The sequence below is a fragment of the Cyphomyrmex costatus genome, unplaced genomic scaffold (genome assembly GCF_001594065.2).
Source record: "Cyphomyrmex costatus isolate MS0001 unplaced genomic scaffold, Ccosl1.0 scaffold2, whole genome shotgun sequence".
Taxonomy (NCBI): domain Eukaryota; kingdom Metazoa; phylum Arthropoda; class Insecta; order Hymenoptera; family Formicidae; genus Cyphomyrmex; species Cyphomyrmex costatus.
In genome coordinates, this window is record NW_017276038.1 from 1,615,823 (window position 1) to 1,643,210 (window position 27,388).

The window sequence follows — 27,388 nt, forward strand, 5'->3', positions numbered from 1 at the left end:
TGTTACTCACGGCTTACAAATTGCGACTCTATTGTGTCACAGATCTATTCTACGACAGAATTGTAAGTCGTAATCCTTAAGAAATTGATTAATCACAGTTGAATATGAAAACAATAATCGACTATATGTTTAGTTAATTATTCTTATTGTAAAACAAGCATTACGCAAGTTAGGTTAGGGTATATCCACACAACTTGCATAGCCGCATAAACATAAAGAAAATTATCCAATCACATTTTACATATGCATCTTTATAAGAGAAATGCGATTAGATAATTTTTTTATGCATATACGTTTATGCAGTTATGCAACTTGTGTGGACACACCCTTATGTTGTATGTAAAAACAGCTTTTCAAAGCGCGTGCGTCGTAGACCGGTAGATTTGAGGTGTCCGATTGACCTAACCTAACGTAATTAAGATACACAACTAACACAACTGACAAAGTGCCGAGTTGATTTACGACTATCCAAACAATTGCGTGTTCAAATACATGTAATTTCGACTGATTGCAAACGAGATGGGTCGACGTAAAAGCAAACGGAAACCACCCAGCAAAAAGAAGGCCATTCAACCGTTGGACACACAATTCAATTGTCCGTTTTGTAATCACGAAAAATCGTGCGAGGTTAAGATGTAAGTGTACCTATTGTACTGAGAATACGTAATAACTTGATGAGAAAGGCGCTGATTACGCTGTACAATTATCTTTTTTTCGTTTTTTATTAATATGATTCCTTCAATTTCGTATCGAGGTAATGTGTTTGAATCTCGACTTATATTTATTTCCACTATTGTAGATTAAATTTAGGCCGCGGTATTCATAATCGATTTTTATATTTAAAATCGTTTCAAGTACAGTCTTAAGCTGATTTTACAATGAGTTTGAAGTCTTAGTCGATGAAGTTGGCCAATCAGTGTTAGTACAAGTTGGCTATTGGTCAACTTTAATAAGACTTATACTACTGACTACAGAGTCGTTGTAGAATCAATATGAACCAATCATATTACTTAAGCAATACTACTTAAGACAGTCTTAAAATAAGGACCGATTCAGAATACTGGTCTTATTAATGCCATCCTTAATCTTGGTCCACAATCTACACATAATTTTTTTCTAATTTTTAGAACTGGAAAGAAATGAATATTGAGTTAAAACAAGATTCATGTTGATCTATCATCAGTGGAACGGGTATAATTTTAAGAATTAAAAAAATTAACATTTAAATCGATATGAAAGTTAATTTTATGTTGATGGAATCGAGCTTTATCTTTACCGTTCATCTTTTTGTAATTTTAAGAAAGACAACCAATTAAGTTAAATCAAGATTAGTTAATCGTATATATTAATAGAATCAATTTTAAAAACTAGAAAAAGATGAAGAGTTGAACTAAGATTAAATTTAAACTATATTGGTAGAAACATGCACAGTTTTAAATCGAATCTCATTAGTCTATTGTTCCTGGAATGAATTAGAATTAAACCTTTTCATCTAAAATTCTTGACTTTTTAATTTTTAATAAACTAAAGTGAACCTGAAACCCATTGACAAGTTTATTGCTTATACATGGATATTTTGTCATCTCAAAAAACATAAAGCAACATTTAGCTTCTTGAATAATATTAGTTTTATCAACTCGGCATATATTTTAACAATCAAATTATTGTGGAAAAAATTCATTATTTAAGAATCCAGAGAGAGATTTATGATAACTTGGCATATTTGCAACAGAATAAGAAACTTAAATTTTTCTTCTCAAATTTTTTTCTTTATGACACCAGGGACAAGTCCAGGAATACTGCCAGGATAACCTGCAGGGTCTGCTTGGAGGACTTTCAGACAACTATCAATCTACTGTCGGAACCTTTGGATGTATATAATGATTGGATTGATGCCTGTGAAAATGCTAATTGAATATTAGAATTAATGTATTATATATATATATAATATATATATATATAATTCTATATATTATATTTTTAACATAACTGAATACCTTTATATTTTTATTTACATCATCTTCTGGTTTCATAATTATATTGCATGTGCAATAAAGGTGCATGTTTTAACATACTACTAAAGATGCGTTCAGAGGGAAATGCTACACTTTGAGTCAGTCGTTTTGAAGTTATCGAGATTTATATTATAAGATCCAGTCAACGAAAATCGGTAATTGGTCCAGCTAATGGATATGATCAGTAAATAGACCTTTTTAAACTCTACAACTTTTATCTAAAATATTTTTTATTTTTTATAATTTTGAGATATTTCGGTGTCAAAATTAAAATGAGACACTCAGAGTACATATAAATTAATTATATATAGATAATTATAAGTATATAGGTGTATCATTCGATTATTTTAATCTATTAATTATATTTTATTTTAGTATATCATTTATTATAAGTTTACAGTATATGTATACCGTACTGTATTATTGTGCAGTAATAATTTTATTCTTTATATATGATAAAGTAGGTATAGCATAAATCTCATGAATGTAAACATATATATATATTATATTCTATTAAATTGTTGTAAAGAGAAATTTCCCAGGAAGTTTTTGTTCAACAATTCTTCCCTTTACAATTTTACACTTAATATTTAGTAAAAAAAAAACGCCTCAATTAATATTATACAACAACATAAGATTTCATAGCGTTGACAATCGCGAATCGTGATTGTAAATTAAGAATTATTGAATTTTTAATATACTGACATATATATATATATAAAATAAAGTATATGTCATATGAAAAGTAAATAGTGTACATTTGATCCAAAATACAAAAAAGAAAATGATTTGGTAGATAGTTCAGTGAGAAAATGTAAGGTAGGTAAACATTTCAAACAAAAGAATCTATTAATCAGATAGTTAAAAATCAAGTAATAGCAAATAAATGTAATTTCGAATAAATAAACGACTACTGGAAGGAACGCGAGAAAATTCCACGTTTAACGTTATCAACGTTTTATTAGTGATCGTCATATTGTGAGTGGTCGTGATCGCTCCCTTCCCCCTGTCTTCATTTTTTAATAATAAAGATTTCCACTAGTCCTTAAAGGAGTCTTCTTATCTCCAAGTACAAGTAAGTTATCGGTATAAATTCTAGATAAACATTTCTATTCATTTCTACGAATGAACGCTGGATCAAATTTCTGTTCCGATCGTATATCATAATGGTGTTGTTTCGGAGAATTTCATAGCGCGTGAAACGGACTATTCTTGAAAGTACGCTTCTCTGGTAACCACGGCCAATGACGGCCAGTCGACCTCTGATATTCTCGCGAACGTTCGCTCGCTCCATCATCGGTGGCGGCCCGCGGCGGCGGCGGCAGTGGCGGTGCAACACGACGGTGACGGTGGTGCAGCCAAGATGGCGTTCGCCGAGCGGAGTACGCCGTCGGGTAGGAGCGCGTGAGAGAAAAAAGGAATGCCGCGGGGTGCTCGCGTGAGGTGCGAGGACCGGCCGACGGGAGTGCGTGCGCTCGGGAGTGCGTGGCCGCGCACCGGGTTTATTCGACGTTAACCTAAGAGCGCGGTGCGCGCGGGGAAACACATAGCAGCGCGGCGCGGATATATTTTTATTTACATCATCTTCTGGTTTCATAATTATATTGCATGTGCAATAAAGGTGCATGTTTTAACATACTACTAAAGATGCGTTCAGAGGGAAATGCTACACTTTGAGTCAGTCGTTTTGAAGTTATCGAGATTTATATTATAAGATCCAGTCAACGAAAATCGGTAATTGGTCCAGCTAATGGATATGATCAGTAAATAGACCTTTTTAAACTCTACAACTTTTATCTAAAATATTTTTTATTTTTTATAATTTTGAGATATTTCGGTGTCAAAATTAAAATGAGACACTCAGAGTACATATAAATTAATTATATATAGATAATTATAAGTATATAGGTGTATCATTCGATTATTTTAATCTATTAATTATATTTTATTTTAGTATATCATTTATTATAAGTTTACAGTATATGTATACCGTACTGTATTATTGTGCAGTAATAATTTTATTCTTTATATATGATAAAGTAGGTATAGCATAAATCTCATGAATGTAAACATATATATATATTATATTCTATTAAATTGTTGTAAAGAGAAATTTCCCAGGAAGTTTTTGTTCAACAATTCTTCCCTTTACAATTTTACACTTAATATTTAGTAAAAAAAAAACGCCTCAATTAATATTATACAACAACATAAGATTTCATAGCGTTGACAATCGCGAATCGTGATTGTAAATTAAGAATTATTGAATTTTTAATATACTGACATATATATATATATAAAATAAAGTATGTCATATGAAAAGTAAATAGTGTACATTTGATCCAAAATACAAAAAAGAAAATGATTTGGTAGATAGTTCAGTGAGAAAATGTAAGGTAGGTAAACATTTCAAACAAAAGAATCTATTAATCAGATAGTTAAAAATCAAGTAATAGCAAATAAATGTAATTTCGAATAAATAAACGACTACTGGAAGGAACGCGAGAAAATTCCACGTTTAACGTTATCAACGTTTTATTAGTGATCGTCATATTGTGAGTGGTCGTGATCGCTCCCTTCCCCCTGTCTTCATTTTTTAATAATAAAGATTTCCACTAGTCCTTAAAGGAGTCTTCTTATCTCCAAGTACAAGTAAGTTATCGGTATAAATTCTAGATAAACATTTCTATTCATTTCTACGAATGAACGCTGGATCAAATTTCTGTTCCGATCGTATATCATAATGGTGTTGTTTCGGAGAATTTCATAGCGCGTGAAACGGACTATTCTTGAAAGTACGCTTCTCTGGTAACCACGGCCAATGACGGCCAGTCGACCTCTGATATTCTCGCGAACGTTCGCTCGCTCCATCATCGGTGGCGGCCCGCGGCGGCGGCGGCAGTGGCGGTGCAACACGACGGTGACGGTGGTGCAGCCAAGATGGCGTTCGCCGAGCGGAGTACGCCGTCGGGTAGGAGCGCGTGAGAGAAAAAAGGAATGCCGCGGGGTGCTCGCGTGAGGTGCGAGGACCGGCCGACGGGAGTGCGTGCGCTCGGGAGTGCGTGGCCGCGCACCGGGTTTATTCGACGTTAACCTAAGAGCGCGGTGCGCGCGGGGAAACACATAGCAGCGCGGCGCGGCGCGGAGCGGCGTGGCGGCTTTAAGTGACGTAAAGCGCGGCGCGGTGTGGATTCGGCTCGCCTCGGCTCAGCGCGGCGCGGACGGGGACGGACTCTTCCTCGGCCGTCGCCGCTGGCATGGAAGCGACCCGGTCGCGAGGCCGAGCTCGTCGGACGTAAGACACGGTGACGGCCGCCACCGTTCGGTTACATGGGAACATGAAAACGGCAAGAATGCGACGACCGACCATGGCGTCCGTCGTACGCGCGTGATCGCCGATCAGGCGGCTGATCTGTGAAAAACGAAGAAGGGGGAAAGTGTGTATGTGTGGTGTGTGTGTGCAAGAGAGAGAGAGGAGAACATCAGGACGCGTCTACAACGAAACGGTGGATAGGGCACGCCGCGGAAGTGTAGTTAGACCCGCCGTGTAAACGTCATAAACAAACGTTCTGGCCTATCGCCTCTTATCTCCCATCCTCGCAGCTTCCTCTTCCGCACCGGTGCTTTCACGCTCGACTGCCACCGTCGTTACCGATCGTCATCGTTTTAAACACGTGTTCGTATTGTTCGACTCACGTGTACACGATGTCCTGTATTCGGGGCTGAGCCTACTGTTCGGCGGACGACGGTCATCGAGATCCTCATCGGTGAGCTGCGAGATTGTCGGATAGAAACTTGCGTCTATCCCATGTTGCTCGAAACAAATCGACTCCAAGAAGACACGAGAGTTACATTTGTGGTTCTCTCTTTCTTGGCGTCTCAAGTAGATTCAATGGATGTCGTATCTCTTAACACTATTTAGGAGGTATATATATATATATATATTAGATGATATCTAATTCTTAACTTTAGTATACATGATGATTTCCAGTCATTCGCTGCACACGATGGACTATTCGTGTCTCAGGTTAATTTTCATCACTTGAACAAATATATTATACAATAATTATTGAGCGATTCTTACATACTGTGTTTCAACATCTTCAGGAAGTAATTATGAGCTTGTGTGTTTAAAAAAAATTGTATATAAATGTTGTAACTTGACGTTTCTAGTTTTCCAAAAACAAAAAAGAAAGAGATATGCAAGATACGAATGACTCAATTGTATGTACTAAGGGTTAAGATAAGTATCACCACATGTTAGAATATTCCGAGAGATTAGAAAGCTTGGTTTTTATGTAGAAAGATTTCTGATATCATGTGCTATATGTAAAGCATTTTTTCAGAGGTTAAATAAATAGATTTACCATGCTGTGCATATTATTAAAATATTTTGTTTTATATAAAAGTTGAGAGAGAGAGAGAGAGAGAGAGAGAGAGAGAGAGAGAGAGAGAGAGAGAGAGAAGAGCTGTCGAAAATACACCAACTTCTTGTTAGTTTATTAAAAGCATTTATTTTATTAAGTTTATTATGTTAATCTAATATTCTAATGTATGGTTACATTACTAAAACTTAGAACTTTCTGAAGTATTTTTAGCATTGGTAGGTATATAACATTTTTTATGTTTACCTATAAAGATTATATGAGACTTTACTATTTCATCTATATCTTATCTCTTTATCAACATGTAACAGTTTCTAAACGCGTATGTTAAATAAAATAACATATCAAGAATATATATGTGTGTGTCGTTACAGGAAGGAAGAGGCATTTTGAATGACAATTAAACGATGTGAGTGTTAAGCTAATAGATGATTAGTATTGTGTTTAAACGTGTGAGACATTCCATATCAATAAAGTACATCTTGTGACTTTATGTATGATGCACCATGTCTAATAGTTTGGACAGCTTTCTCACACGCATAGGGGATGTCACGATTGAACGCGTGACTCCACGCGGTGGCCCCAAGCCTAGTGAAACGAATATTATGACTAGTGAGTCTGCGACAAGTGCAAACATGAATATTGAGCCACAGGCGACTAATGATGAGAGCTCGGACGAGTCGAGTGGCGAAACAACGGACGGCGAGCAGGAGAAGAAGCTCGATGCTTTGCAATCTGAGGAAATAGAAGAGATACGCTCGGAAGGTTCAGGGGACGATATGGATCTGGATGAAACGATTGATTCGCAGATCGGTGTGAGAGTAGAGTCGGAGAGACCACACCATCAGTCTCCAGAAGATGACGACGAAGAACAAGTTAATATTCTGGATACTCTACCACTGGAAGGTTAGTAAAAATATATATAATAGCATGTATTCAACATTTATTTTAACTTAGTGATATAAATTTTAAATCATGATATATTAATAAAATTTTCTGTTAAATTATTTTCAAATTAATTTTCATCTAATAATTTAATAATCTAATTAAATTAGATTAACAAATATTTTGGATTATTGGATCAATAAAATTCAATTTTTAATGAAATTCTATTTTAATTTAATCTAATTTTATATTTCTAACCTTTTATTCTGAATTTTGTTAATTCAATAATTATTTTTTAAATAATTAAATTATTTGGGCTAATAATAGATTATAAAATCTGAAAATTCGTTGTTTTGAAAACATGTGTTTTACGCTTTAGTCTAGAATACATATTATAATATAGATAAATATTAACTATTGCATGTATCATATATAATTTTTTAAATATTAAATTGTATAATATAATAATGTCATAAAAAATTATTTAGTTGAAGTATTGAAATGATTTTTATCATATTATTATTATATTTTAATACTTTTTATTCTTGTATTATCAAAAGGAGCGCCTATAGAAGGTCAAGAAGTATCTGAAGCTGATCTACTAGGAAAACCAATAACAAAGGATTCAGAAGATGAGGAAAGCATAGATAATGATAACGATAAGACGGATGGACAGTCGGGGGAGGAAGGCACTGACAGTAACAAGAGACACGCCGATTCCGATCATTCCGACAGCGCGAAGAAGAAAGCGAAGAAGGATGACGGTAGCACCGAGGGTAGCACGTCGGAATGTGAGTTGAAGTCGGAAAAGAAGCTGGCCAACATGCGAAGAAACATTCGGGAAGTGATGGACGAAACGCAACTGGACGAAGCCACCTTGTCCGCTCAGAGGCAGGAGATGGAACGTCTCAGGCGAGTGCAGGAGCAGCAGAGGATCATTCGTGAGGTGCAACGTCAGATAGCGATCAACCGACAGAATAAAGCGCAAACTCGCGTTATTAGTCTTCTGCAGGGCAAGCAGAATCAATCTGGCTCTACTATGATCTCCCAGTCGTCTTCCCCGTCATCGTCATTTCCGTCGGCGATGTCACCGTCCTCCACTCAAGTCCGTTTGCCAAACACCGTGCTATTGAAAGTGAACTCTGGCGCCGGCACCGGTGCACAAACTACTCAGATAACTGGCGGGATTCAAGCAGGACAGGCACAGAGGAGATCGATCGACAGTGGAATGCGCTGGCAGAAAGGTAGAGGCGGCTATCAGGGAGCACAGACATCTATTTCGCGTGTCCCGAATCGTTCCAGTGCACCTCATATGTTGCAGCAAAGGATCCGCATGATGACACCGTCCGTGAGTATATCGCCGGTGGTGCCTAAAAAGGAGCCGATAGATCGTGCAGACTATTATTCTGATTCCGAATTATCCGACATGGAAGCTGAAGAGGCAATGCGTTGTGAGAAGCAGATGCATGCCGCGCGGAAGATGGCCGGTGGACCCAAATACCAGAGACCGCAAAAAGGCAAAGATGTTGTGACAATATCTAGTTCAAGCGAGAGTTCGGACGACGATTGCATAGTTTTGAGCGATCCCAGTGGTGAGGAGGAAACTGACAACGAGGATGATCCATCCAACTCCGGGATGCACACCAATGATCGTTATAACATTCCAGACGAGCACGGTCGAGTATTGATCAACGTGGGTCATCCCGAGACCGAACCGGACGTGTATCTAGCACCACAAGTAGCTCGCATTATTAAGCCGCATCAGATCGGTGGCATACGCTTCCTCTTCGATAATATCATTGAAACGATCGAGAGGTATAAGACTAGCAGTGGCTTTGGCTGTATTCTAGCCCACAGTATGGGTCTAGGCAAGACCCTCCAAGTCGCCAGCTTTTGCGACATATTTTTTCGATGCACTACTGCCAAAACTGTTCTCTGTATTATGCCCATAAATACACTTCAAAATTGGCTGGCGGAGTTCAACATGTGGCTACCATACGAAGATCCCGCTACTACCGCCGAGAAGCAATCCAAAGTGACGAATGTCAAAATAGAACCGGGAATAGATATGAAGCACGAAGTAAAGGAAGAAAGTTGCGGCACTCAGAGCGACATGTCTAATATATCGCGGCCTATCAGCACAGAATCCGCGCACCGTTTTGGTCAAGACGCAACAACCGCTGTTGGTGCATCGCAACAATCAATGAACGTCATGTCAGAGAATCCGTACGCAAATTCCCATCACGGTTACGAACAGCGCAACATGATGCCGAGTTACATACAGGATCCTACTATGATGAATAAGAACATAGCTGAGTCTCAAATATCGCATATGCCACCGAATTATCATCAAGGCGAGGTGTCACAGAATCCATTGTATAACACGAATCCGAATCCGCTTTCCAACTTTTCCGATCAGATGAAGCCAGATCCAGGAAACTGTCATGGTATGCCACCCGGGCAGAACATGGCGGGGCCAAAATTCGGCATGGAAAATCAGGCTACTGGTGTTATGTATCCTGGTATGGAGAATCAGCCGCCGGGTATTCCCATGTATTCCAGTATGGAGAATCGAAATTCCGCGACGATGTATCCGGGTATGGATAATCATCATCCCAATCCAATGTATTCTAATTACAACAACATTCCCGGCACTTTCACGAGCTATGGCAGTCAGACGAATCAACAAGAATTAGAACGAGAACCGAAGAAAGAAAACATGCTGCCAGGAGGAATGTCACTTCAAAATACGGAGGTGACTGTGAAGAAAGAACCGGAAGATATCATAAAAAAAGAAGAGGGCACCTCAACAACGAAAGAGGAATTAACGGATGAGAAAAAAGAAACGATAGAGAAAGTGAAAACACCGTACAACGTGGACACGCCAATTGGCATGGAAGTACGCCCGAGGCATTTCCACTTACACATTTTGAACGATTCGCATAAAACTATGAACGCGAGAGCGAAGGTGATACAAGAATGGCAATCAAACGGTGGAGTTTTGTTAATAGGATACGAATTGTATAGACAATTATCTTTGAAAAAACCGAATAAGGCGAAACGGAAACGCGGACAACCTTTCAAAGACACGGTAGACGTGGAGGAGGAGGACAAAAACAAAGGTTTACTGGACGAGATGCATACGGCTCTGGTGAATCCTGGACCGGACCTGGTAATCTGCGATGAAGGTCATCGAATCAAGAATTCACATGCGAGCATCAGCATGGCATTGAAGCAAATGCGCACGAAACGTAGAATTGTACTAACCGGTTATCCATTACAGAACAATCTACTAGAGTATTGGTGCATGGTAGACTTTGTGAGGCCTAATTATCTAGGTACCAAGAGTGAGTTTTGCAACATGTTCGAGAGACCGATACAGAACGGCCAATGTATTGACTCCACACCGCAGGATATACGCTTGATGCGATATCGCGCACACGTATTGCACGCTTTGCTGGAGGGTTTTGTGCAGAGGAGATCTCATTCCGTGTTGCAAATGTCGTTGCCGCGCAAGGAGGAATACATTCTCTTAGTCAGGATGACGCCTCATCAACGCAAATTATACGATACGTTTATGAATCAGGTGGTAAAAACGCGCGCGGTACCGAATCCATTGAAAGCTTTTGCAGTGTGCTGTAAGATCTGGAATCATCCAGACATCCTGTACCATTTTCTCCGTAAGCGTCAAGCGAACGAGGAAGATGATTTAGATCTCGAGGAAACGATGGGAGAGAAATCCACAGCGGGTGGCAAGAAATCAAAAGCGCGTCAACCGAAAGGGGAGTCCAAAAAATCCAAGAAGGGCACGACGATAAAGAACAAGCCCGCAGCTAGCGTACAACCGAACGCTTCTTCATCGTCAAGCAACGATAATGCGGAGGCTGAAAATACGCACAATACTCCGAAACAAAATAATTACACTAACTATACGATGCCTGTTTCCAACTCGGGATATTCTAACAACATGCCGCAAGGATCTTATCCTCCTCAAAATTATCAAAACTATCGTCCGAATGATCAAAATACATACTATAGAAACGATAACAACAATCACGGAGAATATAATCAAGGAGAGTTCTATAATAATCAAGGACAACAAAGGTATGGTAATCAACAATCGTTTCAGTCATATACTACTCAGACATCAACAAACTATAATACGTCGCAAGGATACGCCAATCAATCACAAAACTATATGCAATCGAACGAGCAGTCCACGAATCATCCTCAGAGGTACAGTGGTGCAGCGACTGGATCCGATTTCCGGTCGGATCAGAATCAAGGAAATAATTACGAAGCACCTGGAATGTTTCCACGGCAAAATTATCCCTATCAGGATCAGCAACGTAATTATACACCAAATCTAAACCAAGGGCCTAGTAATTATCCCCAGGTTCCCAATCAACCATCTTTCCAGTCTCAGATGCCGAATCAGTCCGCGAATATGCCGATGCAGGATTACTCGTCATACACCACGAATCAAAATCAAAATTATCCGCCGACGCCGGCTCAGGCAAATCCAATGTATCCGCGTAACGATGCGCAACCACTGCAAAACTCGACGATGGGATATCCGGCATCTCAGCAAAGTCAACCACCGGTTGTTCAAACACAGACTTCTGGTTACATGGCACCGCAGCAAAGCCAGAATACATCACCTGGTCAAAGTCGTGGCTTCTCGCCGAATCAACAGAATCAGAATCTAGGTTTACAGAATCAATCTCATCCATATGCAAATCAGCAACCGCAAGGTGTGCCTCTTCAGGGTCAGACACATAGCTATTCTACGCAAGTAAATCCGACTCCTCCACAGACTCCGCATGCATTTAATCAACAGTCGGCTCCAATGGCACAAACCCCATCACACGGTTATATGCAGCCGAACCAACCGAATCAAGGACCCATTCAACAGGGTTCGATGCGCGGCTATACTTCGGCACCACAGAGTCAAATGAATGTAACTCAAAATCAACCCAATTACTCGGCCAATCAATCTACGCAAAACGTCAATGCACAGAATCAAACACATAGGTATCCTATCAATCCTCCAGATCAATCAAGCCAAGCGCCAAATCCGCAGAATGCAGTTCATGGTTATGGCCATCATATGGTTCCCCAATCTGCAACTTCCAATCAGGCAGGACCATATCCTCAGCAGAACCAGTCGGGTACGACGGTACCACCATCGAATCAGACTCATCCTGCTTACCCGTCAAATCATCCAGGCACAGGAACGATGCCACAAAATCCCGCACATCGATACGGAGCCACGCAACAGACACAAGTGGCACAAAATCAACCTATGGCATATCCGTCGAATCAACAACAAGCTAATCCATCTTTGGGTCAGAGTGATCAACTTTATCCTAGGCAAGATGCCGCAGTGTCGCAGCAAACGCAGAGTTACACTCCAAATGAATTTTCGAACGATCGTTCGAGCGCAAGCACCGCCGGTAATTCTGGTAATAATTATACCGCTAACCAACCGCATACGCAGAATCCCGTTATGCCGAATTATCCATCAGACAGCTCACATCAGAATCCGGCGGCGATCGGACAGATCAAGGAGGAGCCTTATTATATGCAGCGCAATTATTCGCAGACGTTCCGATCGGATCAGCAATGCAGCGATTCATACTACAGAGATCAGATGAATCCCGGCATGAACCGTTATCCAAACAACTACTTCCCGTCGCAGAATTATCCGAATCAATCGTATGACTATGCTACCGGTCATGGCACGGATATAAATCCACGGTCTGACGAATCCAAGACGTCACAACAACCTGTCGGTGCTCATCCTCCCAGTACGCCGTGTGAGAAGAGCAACAAAGATATGACATCCAACATGGGTGTACAGAGTCAACCATTACATCAAAATAATCTCACCAGCACGGCAAGCTACACTGCAGAACCAAGTCGTCAGAGTTCAGCGACTCCTGCTCCCAGATCGGGACCAGGAATTAATCCGGCACACAGTCCTCGATTAAATCAGAGCGAACTGACGAAGGAAGAGGAGAGAGAAAAAGAAGACCAAGTAGAGAAAGATAAAGAGGATAAATCTGACGATGAAATTCTCACGAAAGACGAGGAGAAAGATTGCAAGAGTTCTCCTAGTTCGAAAGAAGATCCTGGAATTCCATATGACTGGGTATGTATCAATGTATCATTAGAATATATATTAATCGTTTCGTTTCAATATATATTAAATAATGGAAATATTTGATTTTATAAAATATAGGTTAAAATTTTTATAAACGTGTTGAATTTAATCATTATTTTATATTTTTACACAGTAAGTCTATAATGTTTATTTTTATTATAGGCAACAGAGTTGATGAAGGGATACGTACCCGGATTGATAGATGCATCTGGAAAAATGACACTCTTCTTCTGTATCCTCGAGGAAGCTATTAAACTAGGGGATCGCGTACTTGCATTCTCGCAATCGCTATTCACATTGAATCTCATAGAAGATTTTTTAGCTCGAAATAACTTCAAATATCCGGATGGTCAAATCGATGGCTGGGTTAAAAATGTGAATTATTATAGACTAGACGGAAGCACCAGCGCGCTAGAGCGAGAAAAGTTAATTAATGAATTCAATAATAATCCAAAGATTCACCTCTTCCTTGTTTCCACACGTGCTGGTTCGCTGGGTATCAATCTTGTCGGTGCGAATCGCGCGATCGTATTTGATGCTTCCTGGAATCCTTGTCATGATACGCAAGCTGTATGCAGAGTCTACCGATACGGCCAACAAAAGCAGTGTTTTGTTTATCGATTGGTCACCGATAACTGTCTGGAAAGAAAGATCTATGATCGACAAATTAGTAAACAGGGAATGGCAGACCGTGTAGTCGATCAGTGCAATCCTGATGCGCATCTTTCGCTAAAAGAAGCGACGACGTTATCGTGGGATTGGGAAGAGGACAGTCAAGTGCAGGATTTCTCACAGACCAAGGATAGCTATACGGATGAAGTTATGCATTGTGTATTAGAACGCTTTTCTTCGTTGCTCACCAAACAACCATTTCATCATGAGAGTTTGCTGGTTGATCGGAAGGATAAGAAGCTCAGTCAAGCTGAGAAACGATTGGCTCGTCGCGGCTATGAGCTTGAGAAAATGGCAGCGAATTGTTCTAGGCCCAGTTATAACTATGTTCCTGGAAATACAGCCACTCGAGGTACAGTTTATATTCAAGATAGAAACTTTATTTTAAGTCAGCATTTTTAATCTTTTTCCATATTAAATAACAAGCTTTTCTCGAAGTACATTATGAGGTGCACACTCTTCAGCGTTTGGCACAAATCTTTTAATAAATAATAATAACATTCAGAAAAATAAAAAGTTCTAACATTTTAATTCATTTTATCATTTTAAAAATGATCTTATTGCAATAATGATATCATTTTGGCTATACAATAAGAGTAAAAGTGTAATTTAGATAATTTTCACAATTTGTAAAGCATTTTTTACTTTGCGTCTCTCACTTGCTTTTATAGTTATTTCTAAATTTTTCTTTTTTTATCTTCTAAAATATTTGCAGCACACTAGAATGTCGCAGCATATTAGTTGAATCAACCTTGTTTTAAGTCAAAAGATAATTGTGCTCTGTATATATACACACATACATTGATTATTTATTCTAGCAGGTGGATTACAAATTAGAGCAATTCGTGGTGGTGATGGTGGACCTACGCCGAAACCAGTTGCTTCTGTCAGACCTATGCAACAGCGTGGTGCTGAAGGATTAAATCCGCGAGGAGTTACTGGTAGCAGATGGATTCCAGCGGAAGTATGGCAGAGACAAGGAATGAGTGCACAAGAGATGACACTACCTCTAGATGTAGTTATACCGACAAATTCTCCGGACAAAGGAAGTATCGTTCTAAAAGCGGGTCAACGGGTAATGGTACTAAAGAGTCCAAAAGGTATTTACATGCAGCTTGAATCCGGCAAAATTATAGCAATTCGTACTGCGCTTAAATTAAATCAACAAAAGCGAGAGGAGGAGCCAAAGAAAGGTGAGTTAAATTAGTATAATATTAATAATTATTAAAAAATATATATAATATAGAATGGTTCAAGTAATATAAATCAAATAAAAGTATGTCGAGAAGGGCTATGTGCCAGTTATAATTTTGATACTTAAAACAAAAGATTTATTGTTCGTACAATTTGATAAAAGGATGTTTGTTCTGTCTGTTGTTTATATTTTCATCTTAACTGTTATTACGAACAATAAACTTTTTGCTTTAAGTATCAAAATTATAACTGGCTCATAGCAAAATTATAACTGGCCCTTCTCAACATGCTTCTATTTATTTTAATAATTATTCTTAAATATTATACATCATTTGAAAATTTAATTTTTAAATTGCAGGAGTTTCTATGATACAGAGGAATTCTAAGTCCGAGGTTGGCTTTCCCTTGCGGAATAATTCGGCTATTTCCATAATACCCAAGTCATCCTCTAGTAATCAAAGCGGCCGACCTCTTAATAAACCATCACCGAGCCCGGGTTATAAACCATTTGGCGATAAGGAAATTTCTAGGAGGCCCAAACCGGTTGCTACAGCGACAGCTAAACCTTATTTAAGTCAAGTTAACTTGACCAATCAAGTTTCCCTATCGAGAATACCCAAAGTCAAGCAAGAGCCAATGGATCATTCTACGCTCGGGGACAACTCCAACTCGTCCGACGGTCAACTGAGAACCGAGCAACGTGTTGAGGAAGTCAGATTGGAAGATGTGGTGGCTGAAGTAAGCTCAAACACCGAATATAGCCCTTCTAATCATACCCGTACCACTAATTCGGATACGGATACATCCCTGCCGAAATCTTCTGAGGAAGGCACTCAGGTTTACACCCCTGATACCGTTTCTCTTGCACAAGGCGTTCAAACACAACATGATCAGTCTGAATCAGAAATGCCGCCAACTGCTGACAAGCAGTGTTCGCCATCGGAGAAGGAATCTTCTAAGCCAGATGAACTAACAAACTACGGTCGTTCCTTCCATAGTCAAACGGAGAAGCGAGAGACTTCCAATGAGGATACCGTTATTGAAGAAGCGTCTCAAACGCCACAAATGACACCACAGGTTGCGACACAAACACACCCGATTGCTCCTGGTCCGATGCCTTCTCTGTTAACACAACCAGTACCATCATCCATGCCGGTACCATCGACTATGTCGATACCACCAAGCTTACCAGTACCATCAAGTATGCCTCCGAATATGCCACCGAGCATGCCGATACCATCAAACATGCCTCCAAGTTTACCACCGAACATGCCGGTATCATCGAACATACCACCGTCGAATATGTCTGTGTCATCGAGCATACCGCCAAGCATGCCAATATCGAGTATGTCGTCAAGTATACCATCAAGTATACCATCGAATATGCCAGTAACAAATATGTCACCGAGCATATCATCGAATATGCCAATACCATCGAGTATGCCGAGCATACCAGTATCTTCAAGCATACCGATATCATCGAATGTACCGGTACCGTCCGTATCTGCAAGAGGCTCGGAAGCACCTAAAAGTATTACCGATTCAATCGCCAATGCAACATCGACTGCTTCCGTATGTACTAGCACTAATATTACTTCGCCGAAAAGCGCCGAGCCGACTCTAAGCATGCGAGACAACATGATCCAGGGTGATCCGACGCCGAGTGTACCCCAGGGATATCCCTACGCTCAATACCCGAGATACTATGATTACAGCGATCCACGATCTCGCTCGCTGTCTAATCCCTATGGCACTTACTTCCCCGGCGTTCCACCGCACACGGCAAATCCCAGCAGTAGACTGCCAGTAGACACGACGAAGCCTCAGCCGGACTTAGGCAAGCCTATGGACGAGAGGAACGTGATGAACGTGCCTACCGCTTACTCTTCTCAAATACCGAGCATTACTGCCAAAACGCTAACGAACAATTCCGCGACAGAGTCTAAGGGTACAGACAGCACGACGGTGACTACCACGGTTGCCTCATCGAGCAGAGACGAGACACATATACCTACCGCATTTAGTCATCCTACTAACACGCGGTATCCAGCTGGACCGTATCCACCGGGCCCGTATGATCCGTACTCGCAGCATTATCCACCGGCGCCTGGCTCTTCCGCAGCTTATCCTCCAGGTGGTAAGTCTTTTAAGAGTCATTGTAAAGTAAAATGGGAAGTAAGGTATTATCATCTCTATCCATCAAATTTAATTTTATCGATATTTTTTTAATTTTTTTAAAACGCTCTCTCTTGGTATTTAATAAATATATCAATGTCTTTTGAAAATGTTATTCGATTATAGAATATTAATAATAATTTAATCTGCAGGAGCACCCGGTTACCCAGCATATGGTGGACCCAGTTACAACCCAGATTATGCTCGCATGTACTCGGCATTCCATGGTCCGCCACCCCCGACGGATCCTTATATGCATAGAGGATACGCCCCTCCTTCTTCGCATCCCCCTAATTATTATACGCCGTTCCCGCATCCTCCGCCACCTTATCCTAATTATTCGTTCCTGCCGTATCCGAATCCGAATATGTCCAGCGAGCCTCAACCACCTGCTCAGTAGGAAAGCAACGTGTTTAAGGATAATCCTGAGTTAATGACAGCGAAAAACAAGAAAGTTGTCACAAAGACTCAAAGCCGCAGTTGCGAAGCTTAATAGACTGAAGTTGTAAAACGCATCGATGTAAATATTTAGTCAGAAATATTGAGATATTAAGAAGATATTTGATGGCAGGTATTCGAATACTTCGTAATACCGATATGTAATGTGGAAGACGAGCGCAATCGCCGTCAACATTGAACTGTGCAATCTGTTGAAATGTTCAGAATATTTTAACTCTTGACTTTGTCGACGCTGTTCTTACGATGCGTTTTTGTTCACTAGTTAATTACAAGAATATGTACTCGTCAAGCAGTACAAATTATTCCTTTGTTTGATTCTCCAGTTTCATAAAAGCGACGTCAAATGAGATTTTTAACGAGTGCTTAGACGACTGCAATTTAGATTGCAATGTGTTTCATACATAATTGCGTTCTTCGTGACTTTTTCTACTTTTTGTACTTGCGCGCTGTGCTTTATCTGATTAGCTTTTTATCGATTAAACTGATGAGTTATTGACGCACATGATTCTGAGAAGATTGACAGAGGTGTAAATTGTACTATTAGCACGATGGATGGTAAAGGAGGAGCGCTGTATATTATCGTTTAGCTTCACGTGTTACATTCAATCACTTAGCTCATTTTTATACATGATTTTGTAACAAAGAGGGGGATGGTCATTTCAACAAAACAAAATTCTCTTTCTAACAGTAAGAATGATTGACGATATCCATGACGCATTTGTTCTCAATTTGTAAGATCCAAAAATTAGAAATAGCATAATTAAAAAAAGATTTTAAGTTACATTTTTTTCAAGACAAGAATTACGATATTAATAATTATTTTTTATTTTTTGGGTAATAGAGTCTATATATAAGAATTTATTCTTGTATTAGCTTTTATACTTTCTTTTTTTTTTTTTTTACCATATAACTTTGCACGCTGATTCTCTTGATTTTGATCTATTTGAAATTCTCTTGATTTTGAAGAGGAAATAAAAACTTGTATAGAGAAAACTTATACAGAAAAAACATCCATGACAAATTTTTTGCTATTTTGTATTTTATGGATTAATCCCCCTTCATACGGCAAGAGTAATGAATATATGCAAGCTAAGCCATTTACATTATGAATCTATATTATAAAATGCAGATTGACATTTTTTCGCGCATAAACCGTGTTAGTATATACTGTCCAGTGAGATACTTTCTTCTAATACATCATACAAACTTCTATTTTCTTACGCATCATAAAAAAAAAAATTTATACTATAACGCAACTCTTGATGATTCGATGCTTTTATCCTGAAATTTTTTCTCTAAAGATCTGTATAGAAAGTTCCGTTTTCTTTCACATGAATCATGATTGTTCTAGTTGTATTTTTTATTCCTTTTTGAGAGGTTTTGTTTTACGATACTTCGATTGGAATTATTATTAGGAATTCGAAGAAACTATACATGTTCCAAGTATCCGTTTAGATGATAATTATATTATTTAGGTATTCACACTATTCATTATTTAAATAATAAATTAAATAATTTTGCTAGAAAGGATTTCAGGGCGAAAATGATGGATCATACAGAGTTAAGTTTGATTTGCATTATACATCACTCTTCCGTAAATATCCTCTTTCTTTCACAATGCGCGTCATATTATCTATACTTTTTCTTGACGAACGCCGAAATCAGTTGCTGTTCTTCGCAGTGCATGTCACGCCGCGTCTACGTATCTCAAACCATTTTTCACATACATTTAAACACGTAACACATACGTACATACAGTATTCATGGAACATTTAGCAGCCAGTAAATTACAGTCTACAGCATCCCTAGCGAGTTGTATATGGACTACGTATTATACTATTAAACGTTACGGTTTCCGAAATAGATAATCTTACAGTAGAGCGTAGGATTGTTGTTAACTAGGAATGTCTTACGACTTATGAAAAAAAGAGGGGGAAAAAAAAGCAAGGAACTCGCCGTCTCTTGGACGCGTAATGTAAGCGTTAAGGGGAGAGCCATGATTTTCAGGAGCGACTCTTCAGACTCGGAACTGTGATATTTTATTATTAATCTCGTGTCGAATTCGCGCTGCACGCTCTTGCCCGGAATCGAAGTCGCCTGATCTTGGCTTCGGCGGGAATTTCGCGGGCGGGTCCGAAGATTCTTCTCCCGACCCGCCCACGCGACACTCGGTCGAAATTGTTGCATTTACGTTAGCGTAAGTCAATCGGATGCACGAGATGACTAATCCGTTTTTCCAAGTGGGACGCAGAGGCGCGCACGGGTCTATCATGGTGCTCCCTGTATACATTATTACGGACCAGTGGTATTCAACCCCTTTTAACCCAATCAATCCCGATAGTATCCCCTTTTGAAACATATTTTTTTTTCTCCCTCTCTCTCCTCCCTTAGAATTTTATATATTCTTCCGAAGAGATCTTCTCGATCTTTTATAGATCTTTTTTTTCTATGACGTTTTATATTCCTGTTTAGTACCGCGTCTTTACCGAGTTTCCCTCGCGCGTTTTAAGAATGATGCATTCTTGCAGAAATATCCAATTTAATACTGGTTAATTGATTATTGACAATTATTTATTTTGAGCGTTACAAACACAACAATGTTTTTAATATACTAAAAATAAGTAGGTAATTATTACTTTTTATTATTAAATTTTTTTATAACGTGAAACAACTCTCCCCACACAAATTCTTCAGAACTCTATCGGTATAAAGTATTTATCTTCTTTTTTTTTTTTGGATACACGTACTTACCAAAGTTCTCTTTTAGCAGATCGCGCCTGCGGATCCTCTTAGAGTGCGAAAATTCTCGACGCCCTTTTAGGGGCACTCCAGGTTGAATACCTCTGATTATAGGCGAATTATTCTAGCGAGATAAGCGTTTATGATGGATATATGATTAGTAATACTATGTCTCCTGTGGCGGGTCTCGGTGTTGTCTGTTTGCTGCGCAATGAGACGCGATGTTTCCCACCCATCATCTCCTTCCTTCAGCCCTTTGTTTACTTGGACGCGTCGCAGCCGTACGTTTCGTAGATTCTAAGTGTACAGGTGTTACGTTTAAGCGCGACGCTCAAGTAAGCTGTGCAATCCCTTGCGAACAGATGACAGGGAGACTATCGCGTAAAAATACGCGCACGAGAAGAGCCGAGAATTGTATCAAATTGTTCTGATAGCGGTCGCGGAATTTCGAAGTAATATCCAGAATTTTCGCGGGTCGTCGCCGATTTGTCTACCCCTAAATGCGAGTTGTCGAGTTCTATTTCAGACATGTAACATAAAGATTGTCCTCGATGTTGTAAATTGGAAATCATGCGGTCATAGCGCTGAACGCGACGACCCGGTTCTGTTCACGAAACTTGACTAATTGCATTTGATGTTATTCGCGTTATTAATTATCTGAGGCTAAATGTGGATTATGAATACAAGTTGACATAATACTCTTGTAACAATTAATGATCTTAATTGGTTCATTATACGTATAATTTATGTAATTTATTATATAATTCTTTATATAATTTATTGTATACAATTATATGTATAATTATATCAGAGCTGTATTTTGTTGTTCACCGCAGATCATTGAAAATCTATAATGTGAACTATATATATTTTCATTATTCATAGTAAATAATGGAATGGACTATATTATTTTTAATTAAATGAAGAAACAAAGTGAAGATACGTCTTCAGACTTTTGAGTATCGACTTGCACCACTCTCAGAACAAAAAAAAAAGCGGCTCATATATTTGCAGAAAAAAAATCAATTATTTCATTTCTGTTAGCTTTTTTGCCATTTACATACTTGTACATACCCATTATTTACATTTCACTCTTTATTTATTATTATACATTAGCCATTATTATCGCTTTTTTTCGATGTCAGAGTATTACCCTTATGTAAAATAAATTGTTTACACAATGATGAGAAAATTATTTTGCTCATTATATTATTATGCAATGCTAGAGAGAGAGAGAGAAAATGAAAGCCTCTACGTATATTTGTTTTTTTATAACATTTATTCTTATACATCTAAAAACAGGAATTAGCTTCCAACAGGTCTGTGTTTTCGTTGTATCTTTAAATACGACCGTCTGATTTAAAGAGTTAGAGGCTATTTTTATTCGGAAAATTTCTTGAGAAATTGCTTAAAACATTGTCCAATAGACAATAAATAAGTCCAAGAAATATAGAAAATTGTAAAAATTGTGGTCATAGAACTTTAGAAATTAATGATTGTGGTCGAGATTTATAGGCGGATTTTTCTGTGGCGCACTACGCTTCGGAATATCAAAAGAAGCTCAAGCAGAACACAAGTCATGACATTAAAAAGACGTCAGAATGTTTCTCAAATAATTGCCAAAAGTCACTTTTCAATCAGTAGGTAACGAATGTAACAATTCATATTAACGCCAATTTAAATTTTTTGTTTTGTTCGAGAAACGTTATCTGTGCAAGAAATCACGGCAATTTAATAAGTGACATATCACATGTCATAACATTCAATGAATCTCATTTAATTTATTTAATTGTAGCACAATTATGATGACGCGAAAGTCTGGAAGGGGCGTCAGACGGTCGCATTCAGCGTGCGGCGAAAATGCATGTTTCGCGATCCACGTGTGTGTAAATGTTTATAATATCGTAAAGGATAATTTATGCGGAGTCAACATTATGGGATTATTAAGCGAACAAATTCTTCTGATCAGTGTGAGATTCAATCTTCAGTCTTTCAATCCAAAATTCTACATCGACGTGATAAAAGATTTTCGCGGCGCACGTTCTTCGTCTGTACACGTTAAGATGACTAAATGCATGTTACATGCAGATTCGGTTTATTGAAGAGTTAATTATAATAAATTTGCTAGCGCGTGCGGAGGATTAACAGATGCTCTGTGTCGCAGTCTCTTTCATTTTTTTTAACAAGCTTTGCGTTTCACTGTAATTTTTTTGTAGACTGCGCTATGGCATATGTGAGACAATTAAGCTGAGATAATTAATGAAATAAAAGTATTCGGATATCAAACAAGCCTGTTTTCTGCGGTTAGTTTGAAATTCGTAATGTTACATAAAATAATCACATACAGTTTATTTTGTTCCGTTTAGAAGAATGGATATTTTTAATAAATAGTTTACTTTTAATTAATTTTAAATAAATAATTTCAGAAATTATTTATATAATAATTATGTGATACATAGAGTTATGATGGTTTTTATTGTAGTTCTGTTTAAGTCGATAAATAATTTTAGAAGAGTATATTACTATTGTAGTTAGTACGAATAAATGTAATTAGATATTTTTTATAAAGTAAGTTCAAGAGTAAAATTTTATTTTTTAATATTAATATGAACATAGCATGAAGTGATATAACATATATGCATATAATTATTATTTCTAATTTTATTATCTACATAAAACAATAGATAATAATTTGCTAAATAAATTTCTTTAAGAATTTTTTTGGAAAAATAACAATAAAAGTATGATAATTAGTAAAATAAAATCATAGATAATGATAAATCGTAAAATAATTATATTAATTATTAATATTACAATCAAATTAATAAAATTGGTACAAACAATAAAATTAGTATATAGATAAATTTACACATATATATAATTAATATATAAAAAATTTTAATATTCTAATTAATACTAAATTTAGAGTTAATCGTCTAAATTTTAAAGTCACACAACTTCCGTAAAATCATCGATTTTGATTGTTGAAAATGTATCGATTGCAATTTCCCGCGCAAAAGCTATCAGTGACGTATGACTTTGGTGCAATACCCCGTCCACTCGAATAACCTATAACTAGCCACGACGCGGAACGGCGGAACCGCATGGAGCGTGTGAAGGTGTATGTATCGTGCAATCATTTTCGCGGCGAATGCGGCTTCTCAGGCGAGGGTTGCATCATATCGCACGTAGAGTTGCGGTGCAACGCGTGTCCAGCGACGTTTCGCTAGCGAGACCACCTGTCAGAGGTGTCGCGGCCACTACCAATCTTCTCGATTTCAGCCGGTGGGGCACGAAGAAGGCGAACAGGAACTTGAAGATCGCCCTCGTGCTTGACATGACGGATCCTAAGATCGAGGAAGCTCTAGCGCCGCTCCGGGCGAGCGTCAAGGAGCAAGTAAGTGCCATATGGACATGCAAAGTAGGAACTGTATCCTGTCGAGGATACAGTTTTTTTAGCCCGTACAGGAACACATTTAAAAATGAGCTCGTAAAGTCCTTTACACTATTATGTATTGTTCAAAAAATACTCTTTAAATATTATACAGAAAAGTTTTAGTGGTATGAAAAATTTTGCTACTTGAATATAGCATAAATATTGTATGATAATCAACTCACATGAATAGAGATAAATCTATTCTCAGAAGCATCAGGATTATCAGTACTGATTCTTATATTTCATATTCTTGGAAGTGGAATCTCAGTCTATGTAGAGAGTGAAAATTGAACTAGTTTTGAAAAAGAGTGGTTCAATTTTTTTATCTTTCGCAATGAAATTTCACTTTTCAGTGTAAGATTCATCCTAAAAGTTTTATAGAATAGCAAAATATTTGGTTGATAATCTGTTCGTGCTATGTAACTTGTTATTTTTTGTAGGGTGACTATGTTCGGAAGCTGAAAACTGAAGGTGCACCAGAATTGGACATCAAAAAAGCTGTAGCTGAGCTGAAGCTGCGCAAAAAGATATTAGAAGACAAAGAGCTATCTCTAGCTTCCAGCAATATAACGTTTGATAGAGCCAGGATGGAAGATCTTTTGAAGCGTAGATTCTTTTTAGATCAGTCTTTTGCAATTTACGGTGGTATTACTGGACAGTATGACTTTGGACCCATGGGTTGTTCATTGAAAACAAACCTGATAAACGCCTGGAGAAATTTCTTTGTATTGGAGGAACAGATGTTGGAGGTCGATTGCTCCATTTTGACACCTGAACCAGTACTGAAGGCATCTGGCCATGTGGAGCGATTTGCCGATTTGATGGTGAAAGATATAAAAACTGGTGAGTGTTTCCGGCTGGATCATTTGATTAAAGCTCACTTAGAAAAGATAATCTGTGACAAGAAAACAAATGAGAAGACGCGCGAGGAATGCAGAGACATCATCATCAAACTAGATGGTATGACGAAGGATGAGATGGCTGCAGTATTGTTGAAATACAATATGAAATCGCCGGTTTCTGGTAATGATTTGACAGAACCGATAGAATTCAACTTAATGTTTGGTACTCAAATTGGTCCAACAGGGCTTATCAAAGGCTTCTTGAGACCAGAAACGGCCCAAGGTATCTTTGTAAACTTCAAACGATTATTGGCGTTCAATCAGGAGCAACTACCGTTTGCTGCGGCGCAGATCGGTAACGCTTTCAGGAATGAGATTTCACCACGATCAGGACTTATACGCGTCCGAGAATTCACCATGGCAGAAATCGAGCATTTCTGCGATCCGAATGACAAAGATCATCCTAAGTTCGAGACAGTCAAGGACATAGGTATGCTGCTGTATTCAGCTTGCAATCAGATGGACGGAAAGAGTGCACAGCGCCTCACCATAGGCGAGGCCGTCTCGTCCGGCTTGGTGGCGAACGAGACACTGGGTTACTTCATGGCCAGGATTCATCAGTTTCTACTGAAGGTCGGCATCGACCCGAATCGTCTGCGTTTCCGTCAGCACATGAGTAACGAAATGGCGCATTACGCCTGTGACTGTTGGGACGCCGAGTGTCTGACGTCTTACGGATGGATTGAGTGCGTAGGATGCGCCGATCGGTCCGCCTATGACTTAACGCAGCATACTAAGGCGACCGGTGTGAAATTGGTAGCTGAGAAAAAATTACCCGCTCCGAAAACGGTGGACGTTTGCGAGATAATGTCGAACAAGGTGTTGATCGGTAAAACATTTAAAAAGGATAGCAAAGTTGTGCAAGATGCACTGGCAGCTTTAAGCAAGAAGGAGATTGAGTCCTTGGAGAAAGTTCTCAGCGAGAAAGGAGAACACGAGCTAACACTGCCCAACGACACTGTGAAGATCACCAAGGATATGATAGAAGTAAAACGTTACCAGAAAACTGTTCACGTGGAAGAGATTGTACCTTCGGTGATCGAACCTTCTTTCGGCATCGGTCGTATCATGTATGCTCTGTTTGAACATAATTTTCAGGCGAGAGAAGGTGACGAGAAGAGAACGTATTTCTCCTTACCTCCGGTTGTAGCACCATTGAAATGTTCGGTATTACCGCTCAGCGGCAACGACGAATTTGTGCCATTCGTGAAAAAATTATGTGAGTGAAACATATAAATTTGATTATTATATTGTATTGATATATCCTTAGACAACATCTTTTTTTTCCTCTATAATTCTCATAGTTGAAAACATAGGTAATAGATCTGAAACTTTATATACATATATGTATATGAAATTAAATATATTAATGTCTTACAGCGCAAGATCTTACAAAAGCAGATGTTTCACACAAAGTGGACGACTCTTCTGGTAGCATAGGACGCAGATACGCTCGTACCGATGAAATAGCGATACCGTTCGGTATTACCATTGACTTTGACACTTTGAAGACGCCGCACAGTGCGACTCTTAGGGACAGAGACAGTATGGGACAAGTCAGGATAAACGTACGCATATTTTTTCAGTATATTTACGAAAAATTTATATGATATTTATATTGTGTGTATATCAATTTTAATTAGTTTAGAAGCGAAATTTAATAATTTTTACCATTAATAGGCATATCAAGAAAATAGATTTTTTTCATTATATTAGAATAATAAAAAATTTTTTATTGTTACAGTTGAATGAATTGCCCGGCGTTGTGAGGGATCTTTCCTATGGAAGGACTACTTGGACGGAAGTGGAGACAAAGTATCCTAAATTTGAACAACAAGAATCAACAGAACCATAAAAGAACATTAGACTTGAGAAATGGACTTGAGAATAATTTATTTGTATATAGAACTGTATTTTGAATGGCTATATACAGAATTTTTATATATCTAGCACATCAAGGTGCCTATCAGAAAATGTATTTGCAATTATCGAAAGATTCCATTCAAGCATTTATTACTCAAGAAATTCACGCAACATTCAATTGCAATTCTATAAATTCTAAAAATTTAATATGTACTTATGTACTCATTCAGAAAATAATGTAAAACTGAGAATTTGCAGATATTTTGCATTGTTAACAACCGATTTGCACTTCTTGTTGACGTTATGATTAAATTACTTACAATTCTTATATCAAGTCACTTACATTTTTTAAAAGCATTTATTATTCAAAAGTTTTTATAAACGTTGTGTAAAAAATATAGATCTGTTTCTTCATAATTTCATCTTATTTTAATATCCTATAATTATTATTAATATTAGTAATATGTATAATATATTTATTAAGAGAGAAGACGAAA

At 38.3% G+C, this 27,388-nt stretch overlaps 3 protein-coding genes across 3 annotated transcripts; all 3 read left to right on the top strand.

Annotated features, from left to right (window-relative positions):
* The first annotated feature begins 355 nt into the window (after window positions 1-355).
* LOC108773208 (transcription elongation factor 1 homolog) lies at window positions 356-1,915 on the top strand. The gene is made up of 2 exons (XM_018538943.1): window positions 356-635; window positions 1,783-1,915. Exons 1-2 carry the CDS (start codon window positions 520-522, stop codon window positions 1,913-1,915), a joined length of 249 nt encoding a protein of 82 aa, XP_018394445.1. The 5' UTR covers window positions 356-519.
* A 4,911-nt stretch (window positions 1,916-6,826) lies between these two features.
* On the top strand, window positions 6,827-17,892 carry LOC108773181 (uncharacterized). Its single transcript, XM_018538906.1, has 6 exons — window positions 6,827-7,306; window positions 7,846-13,439; window positions 13,614-14,475; window positions 14,942-15,316; window positions 15,676-17,454; window positions 17,645-17,892. Exons 1-6 carry the CDS (start codon window positions 6,907-6,909, stop codon window positions 17,890-17,892), a joined length of 9,258 nt encoding a protein of 3,085 aa, XP_018394408.1. The 5' UTR covers window positions 6,827-6,906.
* Window positions 17,893-23,771: 5,879 nt separating this feature from the next.
* On the top strand, window positions 23,772-27,053 carry GlyRS (glycine--tRNA ligase). Its single transcript, XM_018538914.1, has 4 exons — window positions 23,772-24,087; window positions 24,567-26,247; window positions 26,409-26,596; window positions 26,773-27,053. The coding sequence occupies exons 1-4, from the start codon at window positions 23,842-23,844 to the stop codon at window positions 26,881-26,883; spliced, it is 2,226 nt and encodes a 741-aa protein (XP_018394416.1). The 5' UTR covers window positions 23,772-23,841; the 3' UTR covers window positions 26,884-27,053.
* The last annotated feature ends 335 nt before the right edge of the window (window positions 27,054-27,388 follow it).

Excerpts from the sequence above, each read along its gene's own strand:
- LOC108773208 (XM_018538943.1), top strand. The coding sequence starts at position 520 with ATGGGTCGACGTAAAAGCAAACGGAAACCACCCAGCAAAAAGAAGGCC. Across the intron at positions 636-1,782 it reads AAATCGTGCGAGGTTAAGAT|GGACAAGTCCAGGAATACTG; the intron begins GTAAGTGTACCT and ends TTATGACACCAG.
- LOC108773181 (XM_018538906.1), top strand. The coding sequence starts at position 6,907 with ATGTCTAATAGTTTGGACAGCTTTCTCACACGCATAGGGGATGTCACG. Across the intron at positions 14,476-14,941 it reads TGGAAATACAGCCACTCGAG|CAGGTGGATTACAAATTAGA; the intron begins GTACAGTTTATA and ends TATTTATTCTAG. Across the intron at positions 15,317-15,675 it reads AGAGGAGGAGCCAAAGAAAG|GAGTTTCTATGATACAGAGG; the intron begins GTGAGTTAAATT and ends TTTAAATTGCAG.
- GlyRS (XM_018538914.1), top strand. The coding sequence starts at position 23,842 with ATGCGGCTTCTCAGGCGAGGGTTGCATCATATCGCACGTAGAGTTGCG. Across the intron at positions 24,088-24,566 it reads GGGCGAGCGTCAAGGAGCAA|GGTGACTATGTTCGGAAGCT; the intron begins GTAAGTGCCATA and ends TATTTTTTGTAG. Across the intron at positions 26,248-26,408 it reads GCCATTCGTGAAAAAATTAT|CGCAAGATCTTACAAAAGCA; the intron begins GTGAGTGAAACA and ends AATGTCTTACAG.